General features: G+C 34.2%; 1 protein-coding gene across 1 annotated transcript in view; it reads left to right on the forward strand.

Annotated features, from left to right (window-relative positions):
• Window positions 1-811: 811 nt before the first annotated feature.
• Window positions 812-23,171, forward strand: part of LOC129743480 (uncharacterized) — a 37,294-nt gene continuing 14,934 nt past the window's right edge. Inside the window, exon 1 of the mRNA XM_055735514.1 lies at window positions 812-1,210. Within this exon, the coding sequence (XP_055591489.1) occupies window positions 812-1,210 (399 nt within the window). The remainder of the gene's footprint in view (window positions 1,211-23,171) is intronic.

Raw genomic sequence — 23,171 nt, forward strand, 5'->3', positions numbered from 1 at the left:
TCAACGGACCTTTCAATTCTGTGTGTGCCATGGCCAGGACCATCTGACAGTCATGCGATTGAAGTGGAATTTGAGCTTCTGTGCAATCTTAGTCCACGTCTTTCATTTTGCGCTGAGATGACAACCTGTACACGATTGGAATCCCTTTTCGCGGAATATCAAGTCATCCCCCTGTCAAACGAACTGCATGGCGATGGACCCAAATACAAGCAGCAGCATAAGCACCGAAAAATAAAACCGAGGCCCAAAAATGAACTTTCTCCAAATCGTACTCCGTTTGCTCCTGGCAAACATAGCAGGCCAGGACAAGCAGGGATGCCAGGTGTTGAGGATGAAAAATCTGGGCTATTTTGAAAAAAAGTCTGTGTGTGTCTGGGCATAAGGAAAATCACAAATTGGTACTAAACAAGACATTAAATTTGGTGAATCGTGTGAGCGGGGAGGGGGGGAGGTGGGGTTGTGTTTGTGCTTTGGTGTTCGGGTTATTTTCGAGTTGATAACTAAATAAATAACACTGTTTCCTACCACGTACCATGCCGATCTTATTGAAAAAAAGTTTAATGATTGATTGGTCATACCAAAGAATACAAGCCAGATTTTAGTCTAAGCTGCCACTTTGATATCAAATCTGATACATTAATATTAATTTTATCTGCCAATTTTGAAAGTCTGTAAAATCTGGGCACTCTCAGCAAAAATCTGGGCAAAATCTGTGTCTGACCAATATCTGGACGAAGGGTCAAAAGTCTTGGTTTTATAGACAAATCTGGGCACCTGGCAACCCAGAGGACAAGCGTCCACTGAACTGAGCATGACCTGTCAAGATATTGCCTCGTTGTCGCAGTTCTGCGCCAAGTCAGCGCCAACTTTGACAGCGAGTCCTGCTGGCTATCCGGTCCTGGCTACTCTGCTTCTGTTACAGCATCAGTGCACTCTTTGCGCTCTTGCATTTACGCACACATACCCGAACATACACATCATAAAGTACGAGTCTTATCTTCGCTTGACTGCAGCAGCCATGCAGAAGGCACTATACAATATAAATTCTTACGACCGGACTCGGCCAAACAGCAGCAGCCTCATGGCCTCATCCAGCCGGGCAAACGAGACGACCCGACCATGCTGTCATTCCGCCGCAATGAAATTTCACCGAGCGACCGACGCTGGAGCTGGAGACCAGGCCAGAGCAGCGATCGTTTGGGCCAAGCCAGTCAGTGGCCGAGCCTTTACGACGTGTCCGATGACAAATGACTCGCTTGTTGTTCTTCGTTCGTTTGTTCGCTCATTTCAACGAAACTTTCGGGGGGAGATGATTTCTGACTTCTCGGAAAGTTGAATTACCTGGCGGTGGAGCCGTGGCGGTGGACATGGCTCAAGGACATGGCTGTTCCCTGCTGTCAGGTGAGGAGTAGTAATGTTAATTTTTTTCAACTTGTTAAGCAAACTTTGGATAATGGAAGTGACCGGGCGGGAAAATGAGAAAAACTGTGCAAACAGTGTGATTTTTTAAAAAACGATCTAGATAAAGGGTATCCGTTTCATTATTCCTGCTACAGGGCTTTTTCCCTATACAATATTTTAAGCAACATTTTTTCTAAAGATATAGGTATGTGATCAACAATACTCAGATTCTTGAAATATTAAATTTGGTTCATTATGGTGACTTTTAATTAGGCTATTATTCGCAATTTTCAATATTTTTTACATTTTTTTAAATTTTTAAACTGAAATTTGAAATTTGAACTTTTTTTTAAATTTAATTAAAAAATCAAAATGCATTGCAATGTTTAGCTTATCGATTAACTTTTTCAAATATTTATTTGTAGGGGAAAAGTTCATATAACGCCCCATGTGGCTAATACGCGCCACTCGTGTTTTTAAGAAACTGTATCTTTTTAAGCCTGCAAAATACTACCAATTTGTTTTTAATGCTCTGATTTGCCATGGTAAGTATGATTTTTTCCTTAAAATGTCCCTGATTCGTGACAATTTGACAATTTAGTTTTATCTTTATCTCGATATATATTTCAAGACCTTTTCAATAAGGTGTCACTTAGTGAAGAAAAATGAATAAGAAAATATTTTATGATACATCGATAGAGAATAATCTAAATTATGATTTGATGTTAAAAAATCACACTTAATTCGCTAAAATAGTTATGCTTTTTATGGGTATGTTTTCAATGAAAGTTAACAAAAAGTGTAAAAACCAATTTTCAGGAATAATTCATCCCAAATAAATCAACTTCGACTTTTTTTATAAATTTCATTTAGTTCATTTTGATATTTCTTTCCAGTCAAAAAGTCTTCAAGTATTGGTGTGTTTTTGATCTTCGGCTGTTTTTGGGTGTGTTCGGCTTTACGGCGTGTATTGAATACAAACCAACGCAAATTAGCAACACGGTTAAGTTCTGTGACTTTGGATAAGGATTTAAAAATTTAGCTTTTGAAGTAGCTAGGGGAACATGCCCTACTATGCGCCACCTAAGCGAAACGCTGATTTTCTATGTATTCCATGTACAAATTGTGTTAAAAATGGGTGTAATTTTTAAATTGTGACCCAAAGATGGGTCTTGACTCAAACATTCAGTCAGCGAAACTTTTTTTTTTTTTTTTTTGTAGAGAAATGAATCCAACTTAGATGAAATTTCAGGGACTAGATAAGGGAAAATTGATGTTGAAAAACATGCGAAAAAAATTCGCCTTGTCTCCCGGTGAGACTTGAACCCACATCTTGCGCCTCTCCGGGGCCCATGTATTAATATTCTACTACAGGAGACCAACCTGGCGTATGAATATTATACTGGTTGAGTGTCGATGTCTATCGGAATGAAGGGAATAGTTCTCCCATGTGATCATAATCATTTTTCTTGGTCTATTTCTATTCCCATCTTTTCATCTTACGGTAGTTGGACTCAAATTTGGATATTTTAGGCACGGCAAGATTTGCATTGCCTTCTCAAAGTCTCATTTCTCTACAAAAAAAAAAATGGGTGTAATTTTTGAAGAAAAGTGTTTTCTACAAATTTCTATGATTTTTCATTACTCAAATTGCTATAGTTTCTTCAAAAACATGATTTTTTAAAACCATATTCAAAGCCACAGAACAAAACTGTGTTGCTAATACGCGCCGCTGTGTATTCAATACGTGCCTAGCAGCCGAACACACCCGAGAGCAGCCGAAGACCGAAAACACACCAATACTTACAGACACTTTGACTGAAAAGAAAATCAAAATGGACTAATAGAAATTTAACAAAAAATGAAAAATAGATTTTTTGGGCTGAATTAACGCTCAAAATATGGTTTTAGACTTTATGTTAATTTTCAATAAAAATTGGACTTTTTGAAAAATTAATGCTATTTTCAGCCTACTACGATTGGCGCGTTATAAAGAGCGCATGGGCCGTGATAGAACATACCCATGAAATCCATACCTTAGCGAGTTCAGTATGATTTTTTAGCATAAAATCATAATTTAGATTCTCCTCTATCGATGTGTCAGAAAATATTGTCTTATTCGTTTTTCTCTGCTTGGTGACACCTTATTAAAAGTGTTTTGAAATTTAGATCAAAATGAAGATAAACCTAAGTTGTGAAATTATCACGACACAGGGGCATTTTAAGGAAAAATTCATACTTACCATGCCCAATCACAGCATTTAAAACAAATTGGTAATATTTTACAGGCTTAAAATGTTTCAGATTCTTCAAAACAAGAGTGGCGCGTATTAGCCACATGGGGCGTTATATGAACTTTTCCCCTAAGTGGTTTTCAATAATAAAAAAAAATATTGGCGCTTGTAGAAAACACTTTTCTTTAACGAGTTAATTCGGTTTTTACTCGAAATGTTCTCGGAAAACATGGCAAATAGGAATTCGCTTAGATGGGGCATAATAGAGCATGTTCCCCTAGTTAGCTGTTACAGGAAAATGCTAAAAAGCCATTAGAAAGTGTATGAGGTTTTGTCTGTATTTTGAAAAAGTTGATTCTAGTTATGTCGCTCTCTTCATTTTCTTTATATTTGATTTCCATTTTTAAGAGAGATGGAGATGATAAAGTTTATAAGTTCAAATTTACTAAACATTTGTACATATGTTTTTCATTGTGAAACAGCTAACGTTAACTTGCCAGAATTTTTTTCAGCACGTGTCCGGGCCGAACAAATTCACGCCAGGCAACATATTTTCTACATATAAAATACCAGACCCCAACGTTTTTCTTTTTTGATTTTTTTTACTTTGGGGAGATTTAAGAGGTGAAAAATGGCGGATTTTTAAGTGAAAAATCGTAGTTTTTACTTCAAACAGCCACAAAAATTTCACAAAAATATTTTTAAGTTAAAAAAAAACGTTGGGGTCCAGAAAAACATCTATTAAAAATATTTTGCTCTGATTTTTTGACTTCAGACGATTCTGTGCTGAGATACAGTGTCCACCGCAAATCCTGTTTTCTAAAAGGCATCCTCGAAAATGCTCCGTCACCGGCTCATTTTTCAATATTTTTCTACGAAAAAATTACTAAATGTTCTTTTAACAATGCTTTGTATAATGCAAAAAAATTGAATACATTTGTTTGAACGATAGCTCTAGAAAAAAATCGTGAAAATGGTGTTTTTTTTATACCCGTTAGACCCTACCCCCCCCCCCCCCCCCCCCTTAACTAGCTTTGATCTCCTATGCTCTCAAGACAAAAAAAATGCTTAAATCTGAGAAAAATAAGCTTCAAATCGAGATTCACTAACACAAGGGGGATGCAATGCTATAGGATTTCTCTATGTATCGTGTGACCAACATCTATTTGCTAAGTGTAACTGAATCTAGTTTTTAAGTTTTCTTTTCCTCAGATATAAGCATTTTTTTGCCTTGAGAGCATACGAGATGAAAGCTTAAATCTGAAGAAAAATAGCTTGAATCTGAGGAAAAAACTTAAACCTGATAGATGTGCTCAACACGGATTGTGTAGCGTTGCTGGGATCTGATCGTTGCCGGGGCACGATTGTATTACGTTGCCGGGATTTGAGTGATTTTTAAGGCATTTTTAAGCATTTTTTTTTGCTTTAAAAGCATTGGAGAGGAAAGCTCAAATCTTACAAATAAAGCTTAGATCTGAAGATCTGAAAAAGTTGTGAATAAAATCACAAAATATGCCAAATATTTTAAAAGTATATAAAATTTATGACAAAACATTCAAAAACCTCAAATATGATTAAAATTTTACAAAAAAATATCAACATAACTTTATCGAAAATATGACAAATGTGATAAAAATTTTGACCAAAATATGACAAAAATGACAAAATTTGGATACAAAAATATTGCAAATGTGGTAACAATTGAGAAAAATATGACAAATATTACAAAAATATGACAAAATATTGACAAAAATCTGACAAGCGTATTAAAAATATGACGAATATATGACAATAAACTGACAATATCATGACATAAAATTGTGATTAAAAATCAGACAAATTAATGACATAAAGAAGACAAATTTGGTAAAATCGTGATTGAAATATTGCAGAAATTTTAAATTTAAAAGACAAGGGGCAAAGTATGTAAAATTATGAGAAAGTGATAAAAATATGACAAATGTCATATCTTTCAGTTTGTTGTAATTTTTTACCACATTTTCCAAAACCCAAGCAACCAAAAGTCTCGTTGAAAAAGTCAAACACAGCTTACTCAGCATAATCAATGTGCTGGGCTTGTGATATAGCTCAGTTGGCAAGTCTGTTGTCTCCTGAGCCGATGTCCGCGAGTTCGAGCCCAAGAGTAAACATCGAACACAGTTGTACCGGATAGTTTTTCAATAACGATCCGCCAACTGCAACGTTGATAAAGTCGCGAATGCCATAAATATGGTAAAACGACTAAAATCGAAACAAAAAAAAAATCAATGTGCTGAAGTTCGTTTTATTCAGCCCAAAATTTAAGTTCTTTTTGAAATATTAAAGTTCCATTTCAGTTCAGCTCACAAGTATTCGTTAAATCTTCAAAAACTTGTTTTATTTGCTTACTCAAGCAATCAAACAACCTAATGAGAAATATTGTCTTGATACCAGATTTCAATCGCGACCCTTCGAGATGATAGCCAAACACGCTGACATGAGGCCACTCTCAAATGCCTTACCAGCAGCTCAAATTCGAAGTGGTAATAAGCGTTCGTAGAATAGGGGAGGAGCGGGCTATATGCGCCTATTAAGCAGGACACTGATTTAATCAAATATCACATCGAATATGTGTACAAAAACTATATACACGTGTGCAGCCATCTATTTTCTATACATTGGAGTAATTTTTATGTTAAAATTTCCTTCTGTTTCAAAGAAAATGATTTTATTATAAATGTTGTCTAAAATGCCGAATCTCAAACCGTGCGGGCTAAATGCGCCTATTTATGTTTTGATCAAAATTTCTGTTTTTTGGGCAATATTTCCGTATAATTTCACTGAAACTGCTAGAAAGTAATAATTTCCGTACGACAAAGCTGAAGTTTTATAAAAATCTGTGTATATTATAATTTTATGGAATAAAACAAAAGTTAGGGTTGCCATACTATAGAGGCAGTTCATCCATGAGAAAAACTTTATCAAATCTGTTTGTAGATCTTCAACTCTTTATTAAGATGTTATTCAGAGCTTAGATTTAAAGGTTCAATAATAAAAACCATTTATTTATTCTATTTAACCTGTTATTTTAGGATGGAGGCATTTTACAAACATGATGGGGGCATACAAAAACACTCTATTATTCGACTACATAATCATTATTAAACCTCCACAAAAGCTAAAATATGTTTAGTTTCTAAAGTTTATTTGAGAAAGAAACAAAAACCATCCTAGTTTTTGTTTTAAGCTTCTTTACGTATAATTTTTAAAAGCCGAAATATTACATCAAAATGTATCAAAACCTTGTATGATTTTTTGATTTTTTTTGAGTTTGTAAATTCCTAACTTTCTTTCTTGCCGTATGTTCTAAGCGTATCACCCTCAAAATGCATTGGTCAGATAAGCTGTCTAGTCAGCCATTTCATCAAACAGCCGTAGGGTCATTTAACCCGATAGGCCCATTTAGGAAACCTTTCCCCTACCTGCAAGGGTAGCCAGCCGCCAGCAGCGAATGCGCATGTTAATTATTACTCAAAAACATTACGAAGCGGCATATAAATAAAACATCCGTTTTAATAATAGATATCGATTAAGAAAATTGGAATTCCATGTTTATAATTATACAGCATAAAATTAAACAAATTCTTGAGTTTTCAATTTTTTTAACAACTTACTATATTTTGAGTTGTAAAATCAGAAATTGTGAAAGAAAAATCTAATCAAAAATGAACACGATATCGTCCATATAAACATTCGTCCAAAATAGAATGAAATATCCTCTTGGACGATTATTAACTACATTTTTAAATCGGTCCCAATTTTGATCGCGTCAATCTATTTTGATAAAACTCGGCCAGGTACAAGATCAATCATTTTTACATCATTACACGTTAAAGTTTCCTAATGCGTAATTTTGCTGACATTTATCCAACAAATTCGGAACTCGATTCACACCACTTTCCAGTAACTTTTTCTTTATCCCGAAGCCCAATTGAAAACCCTTTAAAATCAACATTTATCTTTCAAAAAACTAACTAGGAGCGATATAGGAATTTTATTGGTCGTAATTTGGATGTAAACGTTCTTCTGGATTCAGTAGAGGATATTAATTTGGCTGTAGAAAATTGGACAACTTCAATAATTAACGCTAAAGCCGCTTCAATAACCAAAGTTAAACATAAATTTAATCAACCTTTGATCGAGAATGATATTCAGTTTTTGATACGACTTAAAAACATTCGTCGACGCCAATATTAACGAACTAGGGATCCTTTTTTAAAATGTATTTTTTACGACCCTCAAAAAGAGATCAAACGTCGTTAAAATTTTATTTGCAATGAAAATTGTGCATAAGCAGTAGAGGAAAAACCCTACTTAGAGCCATTTTGAATATTAAATGAAATTCTGAAAAAGCCAATTCCTACTTTGAAAGATGAAGATAAACTTCTTTTTATCAACGCAGAAAAAGCTCAAAAATGAACCCAACAGTTTGAGTCTGCTCATGATTTTAATTTAAACGTTGTTAGTCCAATTGATGCTAAAATTTTCCTAGAATTTGATGACATTCTTTCAAAACAAAATTTGTTTGAAAGTTCTTGTGAGACAAATATTGATGAACTTAAACTGATTTTCGAAAAATTTTAAAATATGAAAGCTCCGGGGGAAGATGAGATTTTCTATATTCTTATTGAAAAGTTGCCTGAAAGCAGATTCAATTTTTTTTAGTTAAAAAGCTTCAAAAAAAAGTTTTCACTTGGATTATTTTTCTAATTAAGGAAAAAATGCCAAAGCTACTCCAATTTTGAAACTTGGAAAAAGTGCTTCAGAGCCTTCAAGTTATCGACCAATTAGTTTGCTTCCTTCTTTAAGTAAACTATTTAAGAGAGTCATTTTGAATAGAATGTTGATTCACATTAATCAGAATTCTATTTTCCCTGATGAGCAATTTGGTTTTCGACATGGATATTCTACTACACATCAACTTTAGAGCTTAACTAATATGATTAACGCTAGCAAATCTGAAGTTATTATTATTATTTTTTTTTTTGTATGGGTTTATGAGCGACCTGGCTGACCCGGAAAGGAAAAACAGATCGGGTGACAGAAGAGGAAAATTCACATGAGAGTAGAATAGCTTAGAGAAGGATAGCGGCAACAGAGCCCGAGGATTCTGAAGCACCAGTTTAGGGAAGCGTTAAGATAGTGCTCGACGGACTGGGACAATTGGGCCCTACTTGAGCTTCGAGTTAACCTAACCTCCAATTCAACCGAGCACTAACAGTATGACAACATATGCCAAAGTCTCGATATCATTGTCAGAAGGGTTCACTATCTTACCGTAGTTTAGTTATCCCTACCTGACACCTAACCTTACTCGATCCAATAATTTTGAATTCATGATCGTTTTTACTCGAGATTAACATAAATTGACTAATAAAACAATTCAGAACAAAACATCTAGATCAGAAGCTATTTCTCAATGCAGCAACTAATCGAATTCCGCTAAACACATATAAAAATTGTAGCCAATTTTTGCAAAATTAAAAAATTAAATAGAGCTACAATTATGAATTGCATGATCAATATCTGTTTTACTATCATTGACTTATCAAAATAACAGGATATATACCATAATGCAAATGGCGATGCTAAATCCTCATTGCTAATTTTGAACAACTTCTCAAAACAACCTTCCTCAATCTTTGGTTTGGTTAAAGTGAATGTCAGTTTTTAGAACCCCGATATTACTTTTCTGGACGAGTAGGTTATTGATAATCAAAATGATACCTTCTACCTTCTACATCATTATTTGAATTTCAGACCTAATCGAGCTATAGATCGAACTACAAAAAAAAAGTATTAAAACGAGAAAAAACTAGAATCAGATGAATTGGGTAAATAAAGATGTTTCCCAATGTGTTCTTTGGGAATTCAGAGTAAATACGCGGCTGCTCTGTAATTATATTAACAACTTGGATACCATAAAACAGAATTTTTAATCAAAGGTGTATATCACTCCAGCTTTTCTAATAATTTTACGTTATTCAAACAATAAAATAAATAGAATGGTTGAATTAATAATCTAACTTAATAACCGGATTATACTGCTAATGACAATGCTGTTCTTTTAAAATCTCGAACTCTAAACAACTTCTCAGAGTAACTTTCCTCAATCTGTTTCGGATGAAATAAATTATACTCCTATTTATAAACTTCCAATATTATTTTCCTGGGCTAATATCTATCTTTTACTTCATTATTTGAATTTCACACCTAACCAAAACATAGACGAATCTATCAAAAAGTATTGAAACGAAAAGGAATTATTCATGACAGGAAACAGACCAAACAGCTTCTGATCCAATGAGCCTCTAGTTTTTGTAAAATGCTTGATTTAAGAATAAGCCTTCATAAACCACACGTACTAGAGCATTGGGGAGAAGAATACTATTACTTTACCTAGCCTAGTAGCACATTGAACATTGAATACAATGTGCCAATTGTTAACATCCTCATCCAACTAATTCTTGTACAATTCATTTACTATACTGTCTATTCTAACCTAACTTGCGCATGGTGGAAAAGTGGAAATATCAACATTTAAACGGCTATATCGGTATCGAATTTTGAATACGGCGAATACGCCAACATTGCTGTTTCGAGAAAAACGCGTTCAAAGTTTGACAGCTCCATAAGCTCCCAGCAAAAATTTAATTATGTTTCCTTTATTTCTCGAAAACCAAATATTCTTTAAATAACTTTATACCATCGAAATGTAGGTCTTCGAACGTACTTTTCCACCCAGTTGAAAACTCAGTTTTTTTACATTTGGCGCATTCGCCCTATTCAAAATTTGCTACCGATATGTGATATTTCCACTGCGCAATACAGTTGTTGTCCAACGGAAGGGAGGGCAAGTGTTTCACAGTGCTGCAAATTTTCAGTGTCAGTGAGAAATTATCAGCTGACTTTATTGCAGTGTATCGGTCAGTTCAATTCCAACTAGATTCATACGAGAATGAACTGAAAGCTCAGTCCTGAAAGCTCTCTGCACACTCATTCACCAATCGGCAACATCGGTGCTTAGTATACATTCAGGCTCTTTGCAGGTTCATGAGGTTATCCAATCTTCATTTTCAGTTTCAAGCGAACATTGCTGAAAGTGAAAAAAGCTTCCTTCTATTATCATTAAGTTTAGTTGAATGGTGACAAAGATTGTTCGACTCGCTAGACATGCGCAAATTTCAGAATTACTGCTGAGATCGCTATTTTTGAAGGATTCTGATAAAAAATACGTCTGTTTCAAATGGTGTGAAGAGGTGTGAAGGTTTAGAAATGAGTGTTCGGGTTGGCGAGACGAACGCTGGCGAGGGAGCGTGTAGACGAATGTGGGGGACAAAATTATGACAAAAAGTTGGCAATAAAACGACAAAACATGACAAATGTGGTAAAAGTATGACAAAATTATTACAAAAAAAATCTGACAAATAGGAATGAAATTTACAATACAATGGAAAAATATTTACTAACACAACTCTGTCGAAAATATGACAAATCTGATTAAAATGTGACAATATTTTAACAAAAATATGACAAAAAAGACAAAATCATGGCAAAAAAAAAAAAATGACAAATGTCGTAAACAATTGACAAAAAATATGACAAATATAACAAAATTATGACAAGCGCGGTAAAAATATGTCAATAAATTGACAAAATCATGACATGAAATTGTGAAGTCAGACAAATTTATATATTTGAAAATTTGATATCAAAAGAACAAAAATACGACTATGTCGTCAAACTATGTAAAAATTTGACAAAATGATTAAATATTACAAATCTTCCAGATTGTTGTCATTTTTTAACCACATAAATAATGTTATTGTCAATTTTTTGTGATAATTTTGTTTTAATAATAAGATTTATGTCATAATGTTGTCTTATTTTCATCACATAACACATGTTTTTGACAAAGTTTTCTCGAAGTTAAATCATTTTATTGTTAAATTTATGTCGTTTTTGTCAGACTTTGTCATAATTTTATAATTTTGTTGTCATGTTTTGTCATTGTATTGTAAATAATTTGCTTCATTTTTGTGTTATTTTTCATATTTTTATCACATTTGTCACATTTTTGTCTCATTTGTCGGATTTTTGTCTTATTTTTGTTATGTTTTGTCATTTTATTGTCAATTTTTTATCATATTTATGACATAATTGTTTGACTGATGTCATTTTATTGTCAAATTTTAGTCATATTTGTCAGATTTTTCTCATACTTTTGTCAAAATTTTATCATGTTTTCAACATATTTATCACATTGTGTAATAATTTTGTCATTTTTTGACCTCATTTTATCATATTTTTGTCATTATTAATTACCATAAATTCAATTTTTTTTATATACATCCATCCTCTTGTCCCGCTTCAAGTAAACGTATAGTCTCAGCGATTTTCAATTCGCGTTTTCTTTTTGAATCCCAATTCATAATTTGCAAAAATGGCAAAAACAAATGCTTACTGAAATTATCAGCAACTTTCGCTGACACTGATTGAATGCTTAAGCTGCAGTCACTGATCAAAAACAGTAAGTGACAGAAATGCCCAAGCGAAAGACGCTTTCGTAGCTTTCGAGTGAAACAAGTTAGTTCGGGTTTACGAGTGAGCTTTCTACTGACTGATAGACACACTCACACAGCTTTCTGTAGGCACGAGGATGACCGAGCCGATCAGAAGCTTTTATATTTGTTGACTTGTCTATTCCGTTCATTTCAGATGAAGCTTTTTACACTGATAGAAAATCACAGTCAGTATCATTCGTGCTTGAAGATAATTTGCAGCACTGGTTTCAACTCCCATTCACCTTATCAACATGGATCATCAAAGAAAAAGTATACGATATTGAACCACCTTTTAATTTATCTTCTATGATCTCATATCGAATAAGGCTACGTGCAACCGCCCTTTCAGGTTTATGTTAGTTTAGAGTCTGTTTCCAAACTGTCAACTTCCATAAACACAGTAATGCACGCCGTCGCCGTGACCCATTACAGCCTAGGGTACGGAATTAATACGATTAACGCTAGCAAATCTGAAGTTATTGAACTGGTATTGCTTTTCTAGGTATTGAAAAAGTTTTTGACAGTGTTTGGCACAAAAATTAAGTAGTTAAATTTGCTCGTTTTGATTTTCTTTTATATCTGTCTAAAGTGATTAAAAATTATTTGACTAGCCGAACTTCACAAGTAAGCTATCAAAATTCATGCTCTCTTTAGAGCTGAGGTCCCTCAGGGCAGTTCACTTGGGCAAATTCTATACAATATTTTTGCTTCTTATCTTTCTTATGTAACTAAAAGGGAAAGGAAGAAGATTGTTTGCTGAAGTAACTTTCCTTTCAGCCAAAGGTCGGAATTTACAGGTGGTAGATTGCAACAAAATTTGAATTCATTTTTGAATTACTTGGAAATGGAAAATTTCTTCTAACGTTTCTAAAACTTAACTTTTTTTTCCCCATAAGCTGAATATTTAAAACCTAATGAAAATCATTCCATAACTTTTAATGGGGATTCATTAGAATGGTCTGATCACGTGAAGTATTTGGGACTCACACTTGATCGGAATCTTACTTTCAAAAATCACATTGAAGATATTCAATCTAAATGTAATAGATACACTGAATCTCTGTATTCTCTCATCAACTGGAAATCCCGCCTATGTCTGAGGAATAAGTTACTTATCTACAAACTGGCGATAATGTATGCAGGTCCGATTTGGTCTAGCTGCTGCGCGACGAGGAAGAAAGCCATCCAGAGGATTTAGAACTAAGTTCTGAAAATGATTTTGCGTATTCTACCTTGACACAGCACTGAAAATCTTCATCGGATTGCGGACATTTAATCTATCGAAGAGATGGCCAACAAAATCATTTCCAACTTCAGATGAAAATCGATGCATTCTTGCACCGCAGAGATTCATTCCCTTTAAAATTAAGTTAGTTTTAGTATTTAGGCTTAAGTTTACACATATTTTTTGTCAACATTACAATCCCGTATATATCAAATACTTTTTTGCGATAGCAAATTTAAGTAAAATAAACACTGTTTAAAATTTACTTAATCAAAGAGTTGAACTCATCATAATTGATCTGAACACTTAATTAAATAAAATAATAAAGCTTGAAGGTAATGATTTAAAAGACTTGACCTATTAAAAAAATGTATATTAGCTCATAACAAAAATATATGTATAAATTCATGGAAAGGTTAGTTTAAAATTCTGCAAGTCCACAAATAGGCTAAGTGTTATGGTCATGTAAAATGCCCAAACTTCACCGTCTGTTATCACTAAAACACAACCAGCTAAATGTTTTAACAGAAATTCAAAAAGGGGGCGAAACTGACACTTGAAGCTTCTCTTTGTCACTTCATTATCATTTTAATTCATTCGCTAATTGAATACATCCGATTCGCCACTTGCCACCAGTTTTGTCGCTCTACTCGGGGAAAACTCCAACCGGAATAAATGGAAACAAGAGCTATCGACGAAGTCCTACTGAAAAAATCCACTTGGAAGGTGGGGGTGTTTTTCCCGAAAATCCTTTCAAGTGGCAAGTAAACAAGCACTTTTGTTTTATCTCATCTGATGGAGTATTCTTCCAGGTCCGGACATGAAAGGGATTCGATGATAGCCCGCGAAAATTCGAAAAGTTAGAGGAAGGTGTCGTTTGTTGGACGATCACGTTCCACCGACTGGTTCCGTAATCAGCCCAGGTTTTTCCCGGTCCAACACGAGAGGCGAATGCGTTAGCTAGGATTTTTGCCAAGTGGGGGTGAGATTGGTCCACGTCGAAACTTGGTTGGCACAACTTTTTAAGCTAATTATTATCCTATTCATCACTCGGTAGCTCATTAGCATATTAAGCGGCTATTGGCTGGGAATGGAAGAGGATTCGATTCCACTCGGTCGAGCATGGCAAGTGAACAGTCCCAGTTCTACTATCTATTCGGAGTCTATCTGACTGTCACTCATTTTCAGACTGTTTCGACTCAATGATAACCAAAATCGCTTCCAAGCTTCTAAAATGAAAAATGGCTCAGTTGTACATTCGAATAATAGTAGTCCACTAAAATAAATTATTCAAATAATATTATTTCTGATGAAAACGGTCTACACATTCGTCATTTTGTCGATTACCACCAAACTCAAAAGAGGGAAAAGTGTTTGAAATGATTTCTCGAGAAAGGCTGAAGAATACTACCAATTTCACTTTTGTTCCCAGAATAACAGCAAGTATTTGGCTAAATTGGCTACCCGTGTGCATAATAATGGCACGTGATAAGAATGCTCAAATCCCTGCCGAGAAAATCGCTCGAGCGAAAATTTCCTCAAATTGGGAAGATGTGAAAAAGGCGCTAATTGTATCTTACTGTGTTATTTGTCTTCCCGCATCGCCGAGCCCATTGGGATTATCTGTGTCATCGGGGAAGTTTCGGCATGTTTCGGTGGGGCAAATTTCCCCAAAGGAATTTAAGTGAGCACCTGTGGATTTAATCCAGTGTTACAGGCATTCAATGAAAATGGAATTAAAATAATGATGTAAAATAAGTAATTTGTTTTGACTTCACCTTTTTCAGTATACATCTATCTCCTTTTTTCATCGGAAAGGCAGATGATATTGTAATGTGTTTCTTTGAAAATTAATACTTCGAGTATCTATTTCCAAGAATGTTTCACACATATTATTTATTCATGTTAATCATCCAGTATTGTCACCACGTGTTTAATGAACTTGAAAATATTCAAAGCATTTTCTCACATTGCTCTTTCTATCGAATTTTAAACACACTTTACACTTTCAGAATTTCCAAAAATCGAGCAACGAATAGCATTTTAATATTTATTGAAAAAACAAAATACGACTTTTGAGCTAATAAAGGAATCTCTCGATAAAAATGCCATTTCATAAATGACAATTATAATCTTGATGTTGAATGGCAGGAAATTTTAAGATATTTTGTATTTAAATATCTTTTTTTCCTGAGCTTCTTCATATCAGCTTATGTTGACATAATGTGCAAAATTGATCAATTTTGAAATTCATTTCTCATTGTGAAATGTGTCAAAATCTAAATGTAATTCAGTAACAAAATATTAATACTATGATTCTGAATTCGGGAGCTTTTGGAACTTGATTGGCTCTTAAATTTGAAGCTCTCCCGAGTAGACTTTTATGGCAAAATTAAAGCAAATTTTGCTATCACGCCCCGAGAGCCAAATTTGCTCTCATTTTGCTTGACATAAGGTGGTACACAGCAAAAATGAGAGCACAAATTTTCATACTTGGTTAGCAAAGTGATACCAAGTTTTGCTAAAACTGAGACCCCAACTACACCTCGATTTTTGAGAGCTTGGAGAGCACAATAATGCCAACATAAGGCATCACGTATATTCTGTTATAGCAAAATTTGACATCCTTATGCTCTCAAATCTTTTGAAAAATGTGGTGTAGTTTAGGAAAATTTGGCATCACGTTGCTAATCAAATATGAAAGTTTCGCTTTAATTTTTGCTGTGTACCGCCTAATGCCAAGCAACATAAGTGCAAAACTTATTCTCAAGACGTGATAGCAATTCTATAACTCTCTCGTTCTAAACATTGTTTATCAACGTAGAATTAAAACGTATCAATAAAATAAGGTATGTAGTGCAAACCGCCTGAATTTATGCAATCAGAAATGCGATAATCACTATACATAATAAGTGATGCATTATCATATACAGCACATGTTTCATGTCCACTTCAAATATTTATTTATTTTTAAGCGGTGAACCTTAGAAATGTTTTTTTTTATAAAAACGTAATGTTTAGCTTTTTTTTGCTATTCATCAAACTTTGTCTTATACTGCAAATTGCAGTACTGCGTTTACATTTAATCTTAATTAATTACTAGCTATCTTTTAAATGAAAAAAAAAAACATTTCAATTTGAAACTAAATATATAAGTTCGCTATTTAGTAGAAATTTAGTACATTTAGAGTAGAAAGTTCGATTTTTTAGTGATGTGCTTAAAGAATAGAACTTCAAAACGCCTAAATTTAGGCAAGGTGGAAAATGTTTGCAATATTTTTTAAAGGCGTTCATTATATTCAATTGGTTTACATACATGCTTTCTTGGAATTGTTGGACGACTTGTTTAGTCACGTGAATCCCCAGAAAGTTCTACCATTTTGTGTATAAAGAAAATCAAAAACATAAAGTTGCACAATCTAAGTAATGGCACATATTATTAATTTTGATAGGCAGCTCAATTTGTATATCTTTAACTTGCATAATGAATCTGACAAAACTGAAATTAATATATGATTTTTTAACTAAGCTTAAACAGGAGATGCGATAGAATTTGGAGCAAAACAGTTGCCAAATGGGGAAGACTTTTAAGTAAATGCAATCCATCGAACATTGAAAAAAGCATGACCATGGGAATGGACTTACCCGAATAATGTCATCTTCAGACCAAAGATTCGAGGGTAAAAATAAAGCGTCCAAGCCAGCCAAACCAGGGTTTACAATCCGCATCCGAAAAGTTCCTAAAAGAAAAAGAAAACGTTTGTGGATTGAATACAACTCCATCAGTAAAATAAGATCGGCAACGAGGGAATCTACCAGCTTATAAACGAACCTGACTCTGAAAAAAAAGGAAGACATAATTAGAACAGAGAAAGCATACTAATTTCAGACAGATTGAGGAGCATAAAATCAGCTAAAATCACACAACAAGCACAAGTGGCAAGATCTTAAATTTTTACCTGAAGATGCTAGTTCAAAATCTAAATTTTAATATTTGCCAAATTAATGGAAAATCTAAACGCAATTATTTAATCCAAACAAACATTTGTAGAAAATTACTTACCCCGACTTCTTTAAAAAGTGGTTTCGAGCTTTAAAGGTCTGCGTTCCGTCTGATCCGGAAATAGGTTCCACACCAAACAAACCAAAAACATGTTTATGCTTATGCACCTTAAGAGGATTGGAGGGAACAAAACACATATTATTCGACAAAAGGATAAAATTGTTATTAAAAAAAATTACCTCATGGAATCGGCAGGATTATTTTTTTCGTTGACCTGAGCTGTGGAAATTCCGGAATCAGTAGAAACGGGGAACGGGATTTTTCAATGGATCGACCTGACCAGCTCCTTCCTGCACTGGGAGTCGAACATCCTGAATTGCCCAATAGCTGCTTCCGGGCAATGAGAACATCGCTGCACTCGTCATATTTCCGTCAATAACAGAAATTTGGCTTCCGGCATTGGTTTTGGCCACAATCTGCGCGAAGTCACATTCGAAGCGACACTTTCTTACCACTTATCCTCATCCCGCACTAATAAACAAAGAAAGTTTTGTTTATATCAGATTCTGTTTCATTTCTATCGCGGTTGGACCAGTGACTGCGAAATATGGTTAGCAGTTTTTTTTGCTTGTATTATATAGACAATAAAAAGTTTCATGCCGTTAATTATTTGTTAAATGTTTTACGATTACAAATTTGAATATTGTTGCTACGTATCTCGAGAACGTTTTAACTTTAAGTGCTATGATTAAAAAACATTTAAGCATTATTTTTTAAACAATTGAGTAAATTTGCATGTGACGTATATTGCTTTACGCTTGAATCATTGAAGAATAAAAATCTAGCGTAACATTTCATAAGGGCGAAACAAGCAGTTAGCACGAAACGAGGAAAACACGTTTGAAATTTCGGAGCATCCTTTCAAATCCTATTTAAAAAATTGACCACTTTTTGTTCAACAAAATAAAAAAACAACTTAGGGGGGGGGGGCAGGGGGTATGGAAATGTCCACGGAGAGGGGGGTAGGGGTTTGGGTCATGTCCACGTGGACAAACTTACTTTAAAAATATTTTCTAAAGGTGAAAAAATATTAAGATGTTTAAATCAAAATATTAAAATTTCAAAGCTTTCCAGTTTAAGTTTGAACAATAAGTAGCTACTTGAAAGCAAGTTATAAATTTGATAGTTTAGAAATTTAATATTTATGAAATTATTTTATATCGGGAAATGATCAATTCATTTTTTTTTAAATTTGCCATTTCAATAACAAAAAGGCAAAAAGTGATGATTACTAACTGTCAAATTAGATCCGGGGAGGGTGGGGGGCTGGTAGGGGTTTACCAAATGTCCACGGAGGAGGGGGAGGGGGTCAAAAATCTAATTTTTCTGTCCACGTGGTATCTGAACGGCCCCCTATTTTGAATAGTCGTAACTTCAAGTTCCAACGAAAATGCATCAAAAAGAAGTTTCGCCCAATTGAATTTTATCATTTTTTTGAAAGTATTAAGTGATTTTTAGATGAAACAGCGTTTATTAGGTAAAGTGCAACCGCGTACATCCGGAATGACCGTTAACTCGATTTGTTTACATTTGGTAGTTTCGCCCTTTTGAAATGTTGTTCATTCAAAAATAGTATGAATGAAATTGTTAAGCGTTTGGTTGGCCCTGCCGTGCTGCAATATCCTGATATGTGGCAAAACCAAAATTACGCCGTGTTAATTTGAATTTATTTCATCCAAAGGGTCAGTTTTTGAACAATTGCAAAAATCAATTGTGTGTTAACAAATTTCAAACAAATTAACAGAATGATTCTGAAGCCTTCCGATTAATTTCATATATTTTACGGTATGTAGTCAACTCCATCAAAGCAGCAGAGCATAACGCAAATGAAAACATCTAGCCATATAGTCCTTGTTTACCGGTAGATGTCTCTTGACGCTGAATTGTGATGCAAAAATCATCGGGTGCGTCGCGTCCGCGTTTTAGTACTTATCGACAGCGTTGACCGCTGACGTGACGCGACGACCGACGCTGTATTGTGTTTCTGCCTTAATTTTCATTGAAAAAGAAAACAAAAACAAAGTGTGCAGCTGGTTCGAGTGGTGAGTGGATTCTCGACAATATCTTCGTTCCAGTAGCACGGTCACTTCGCGAGTATAATCAATCTGCACCCTTAACGGGGAATATCAACCAGCAGAAATCATACCAACCTCCCGGTTAGTCGAGAATTTAGTATGTTAAAACCCGACCATCCTGTACTAATTTGGCTTTGTTTTCTTTCCAGCGGGACGCCCAATTAGGAATCGTTCGGATTACCTCCGGTCGACAGATGACAAAATTAGAAAATTTATTTTAAAAGTGGTGCCAGGATATCCATACTTATACTACGCATTCCCTGGAAATTAATATTTTTGCTGACTGATTTGGGACGAAAGCTATTGTGGTTGATGCAGATTACTGTTGCTGGAGCTTATTGTTCAGTGAAGTTCCGTGGTACCGTAGAGGTGAAATGATTAGAGGTGCCAGATCGCTATGATGGTTCATGAGAAGATTCGATGCTGGTTTGAGCAAGTTATAGACGTTGAAAACAAAGTTTTTTTTTATGAAAGGCCTCATTCAAGAGTAAAATTTTGATGTAACTGAATTTTGGATTTAGACAGTTAGAATGTCGCAATCTACAAACCTAACTTACAAAATGTGTCTAGAATAAAAGTAGGAATAAGATGACTAATTTGATGATTTCAGTTTTGTTTTTATTAAGAGTTCCCCCATTATGCCGAATTTTGCTGTTTCGTTTAGTTGTACAGCAAATGATGCTACAATTTTGGTCTTAGGTTTTTAATTCATGAAAATGTATGGATACCTTAATTATGCCTAGTTTTGATGTCAAATTTAATTATACATCAAATTTTGCTCACTGTTTGCTGTTGATATCTAAATGTGGCCTCAGCATGCTGTCAAATAAAAATATATGAAACCTTAATTATGCCTTATTTTGCTCTCGTTCATAATTCAACAGCGAAAAATGCTATCAGTTTGCTGTCAACACCTCATGATGATTTCAGTTTGCTATCAATTTGGGCATCAAAGTCTGGTCGGGCTCGTCTTTGATTTTAATTTTACATATCCTGAAACGAATTAAGTAAAATTTATCCCTTCGTTTTGAATAGTTAAAAATTTGCAATATAAAATGTATTATCAAAGTTTAATTTTTTTTAATTCCTTGAGGGACACATTATTCCCAATTTATAAAGCGATATTTAGAACTTATTAAAAAATCATTAAATCAATTTCTGATAGAACAAGGCAACAAATTTTACATATTTTTAAGGCGTTAAAAAAAAAAAAAAAATTTTGGACAGGCTTGGGAGTACAGAATCCTAATAAGCATTTAATTTCATTATATCAGCTTTGTTTCTGAGATTCAAGGCTAGCATTTAAAAAAGGTAAAAGTTCATTGAATTAATTTATGCACTTTTTGAACTGTAAATGTTAGAAGATATTGAAAATAAAGGATAATAGTTAATGGTCAACTTTCTTGATGGCTAATTGTATGTTACATAAGGTTTCTTCTCGTTTTTTTTTCTAATTTTACGAGAATACAGAAATTTGACGCATTTTCAAAGAAATTTGAAATCAAAATGACATTGACAGTCCTTAACGAAGTTGTAAATAAACTTAGATCGTGAGTGTTAAAAACTTTAAAAAGTCCTCTTGTGATCTCAAAAATTCATAAAATAAATTTCTAGCGATTGCCTTGTTGCCGAGAAAATAGTCGACTGATAACGGGATCGTTCAAATAATATTAATTTACAGCGTTTTTGAACTTTGTAAACAAAAAATCATTTTTATTTAAATTAAAATCGGCCACTAAATCTTCTAACGAGCAAAATGTCTCAAAATTGAATTCACACTGAAGGCTGTAACCTCAATGTGACCTTCTAAAAAGCAAATGATTAATTTTAACCTAAAACGATTAGGATTTATTATGTTTTATGCTTCCTATACTAAGATTAGTAACTTTACTGTGTACTACGGATCTTCAATATTATTTACCAAACAAGCAATAGAGTAAAGTGGGGCAAGAGTACGCACTTAGTTGTGTACTTATTGTATCTCTTTAAAGAAAAAAGTATCGATCATAGTAATTAAACCAAATTAAAGTAAGGCTCTTTACCTTGATTGTATGACGCAAAAAATTTTGATAACGTTTGTAAATATTGATAAAAAATCATATTTTTCAAATACTATCAAAGCGTACTCTTACCCCACCAGTGGGGCAAGAGTACGCATGAGGTGGGGCAAGAGTACGCATAAAATAATCACATTGTATTTCATTCTGGTCCGGTGTAAGTGAGGTCTTGAATCATTATAATCGTTTATTAAACAAAACAAAACCTTTATTTCACAAACAATAGTTAAAATAAAACAGTGAATTCAGATTTCATGGGTTAAAAACAGAAAATCATAGGGATTGTCTTATAAAATCAAATCGAAGAAAAAAAAACAGAAGTAGGGAAAGAGGAGGCATAATGCCCACGTTAAGAAGAAAGCCTTGTTTTAGAGTACATTTAAAAAGATTAACTTTAATTTTCGATTGTGTTTAAAAGTTTGGTTTATTTTTTGTCTAAATCTGATAACGGGAGTGCTCGTGATGATTTCAGAATTTTGGCCTTTCTTCCGTCTTTGTTGAGGGCCCTTACGCTTCGGAAGTGGTCGAATCTCTGCAGGAGTGATCGTTTCGAAAGATTCAGTGGTTCTTCATAATCAATGGCATGGAATCCATCGCCCTGAAGTTGAAGGCAGTGGATTGGGAGCTTCATAACGCTTCGGTTCAACCTGCTGTTTCGGCAATAGGCTTTCAGCAATCCGGCGCTCCGATTCTCCGTCCTTCAACCGCTGCCTGGCGTTTTCCAGCATCTCCAGAGAGAAAATCTTCCTGCTGGTTCTCCTTTTGTACGTCCTGATTATTGAAAACATGATTATTCTTTGGGTTAGCTTTCCAAATGCTATCAAAAAGACGAAGGAAACCAACGCGTACACTTGCCCCACCAATCCTGCGTACTCTTGCCCCCTACGACCATTTGTGAAAAAAGCTAAAAGTGCTTAATATACCGATCTTATCCTGGCATGAGTGTTCCACAGATTTAATCTATATTAGCTATGTGTCCTTTGTCACGAATGCAGATTTGATTAGCGAATTTCCACGAAGCGTAATAATGTTTCCAAATACGCATAAAATTACATAAAAATTTGAAAAACTAGAACTTAACTCATTTCTCCGACGTGCGCTAACCAAACGACAAACAAAAACACGTATGATCAGCTGACTCGATGCCCTGTCGAACCGGTACAGTGTTGGTAGTTTCAGTGTAGTCGTTTACTGTAAAAGCCTAGTGCGTACTCTTTCCGCCTGCGTACTCTTGCCCCACTTTACTCTATGGTAACAATTAAACAATCATCACTCCTACAATTTTTAATCGATTTTGATAATCAATCTGTTTAGTTGTTTGTCTTAACTGACATTTAAAGTGAATGAAAAATTACATTTTTTTTAATGCTTAAATCTAGTCCAAAACTGAATACAAATTTAATGGAAAAATGCATTTTTTTGTTTGTAAATTTTTCATATATGTACAATACAATTAATTAAACACAAAAATAAGGTTGAGATGATCGATTGCAATTTATTCACCTTCAATATA

The sequence above is a fragment of the Uranotaenia lowii genome, chromosome 2 (genome assembly GCF_029784155.1).
Source record: "Uranotaenia lowii strain MFRU-FL chromosome 2, ASM2978415v1, whole genome shotgun sequence".
Classification (NCBI taxonomy): Eukaryota; Metazoa; Arthropoda; class Insecta; order Diptera; family Culicidae; genus Uranotaenia; species Uranotaenia lowii.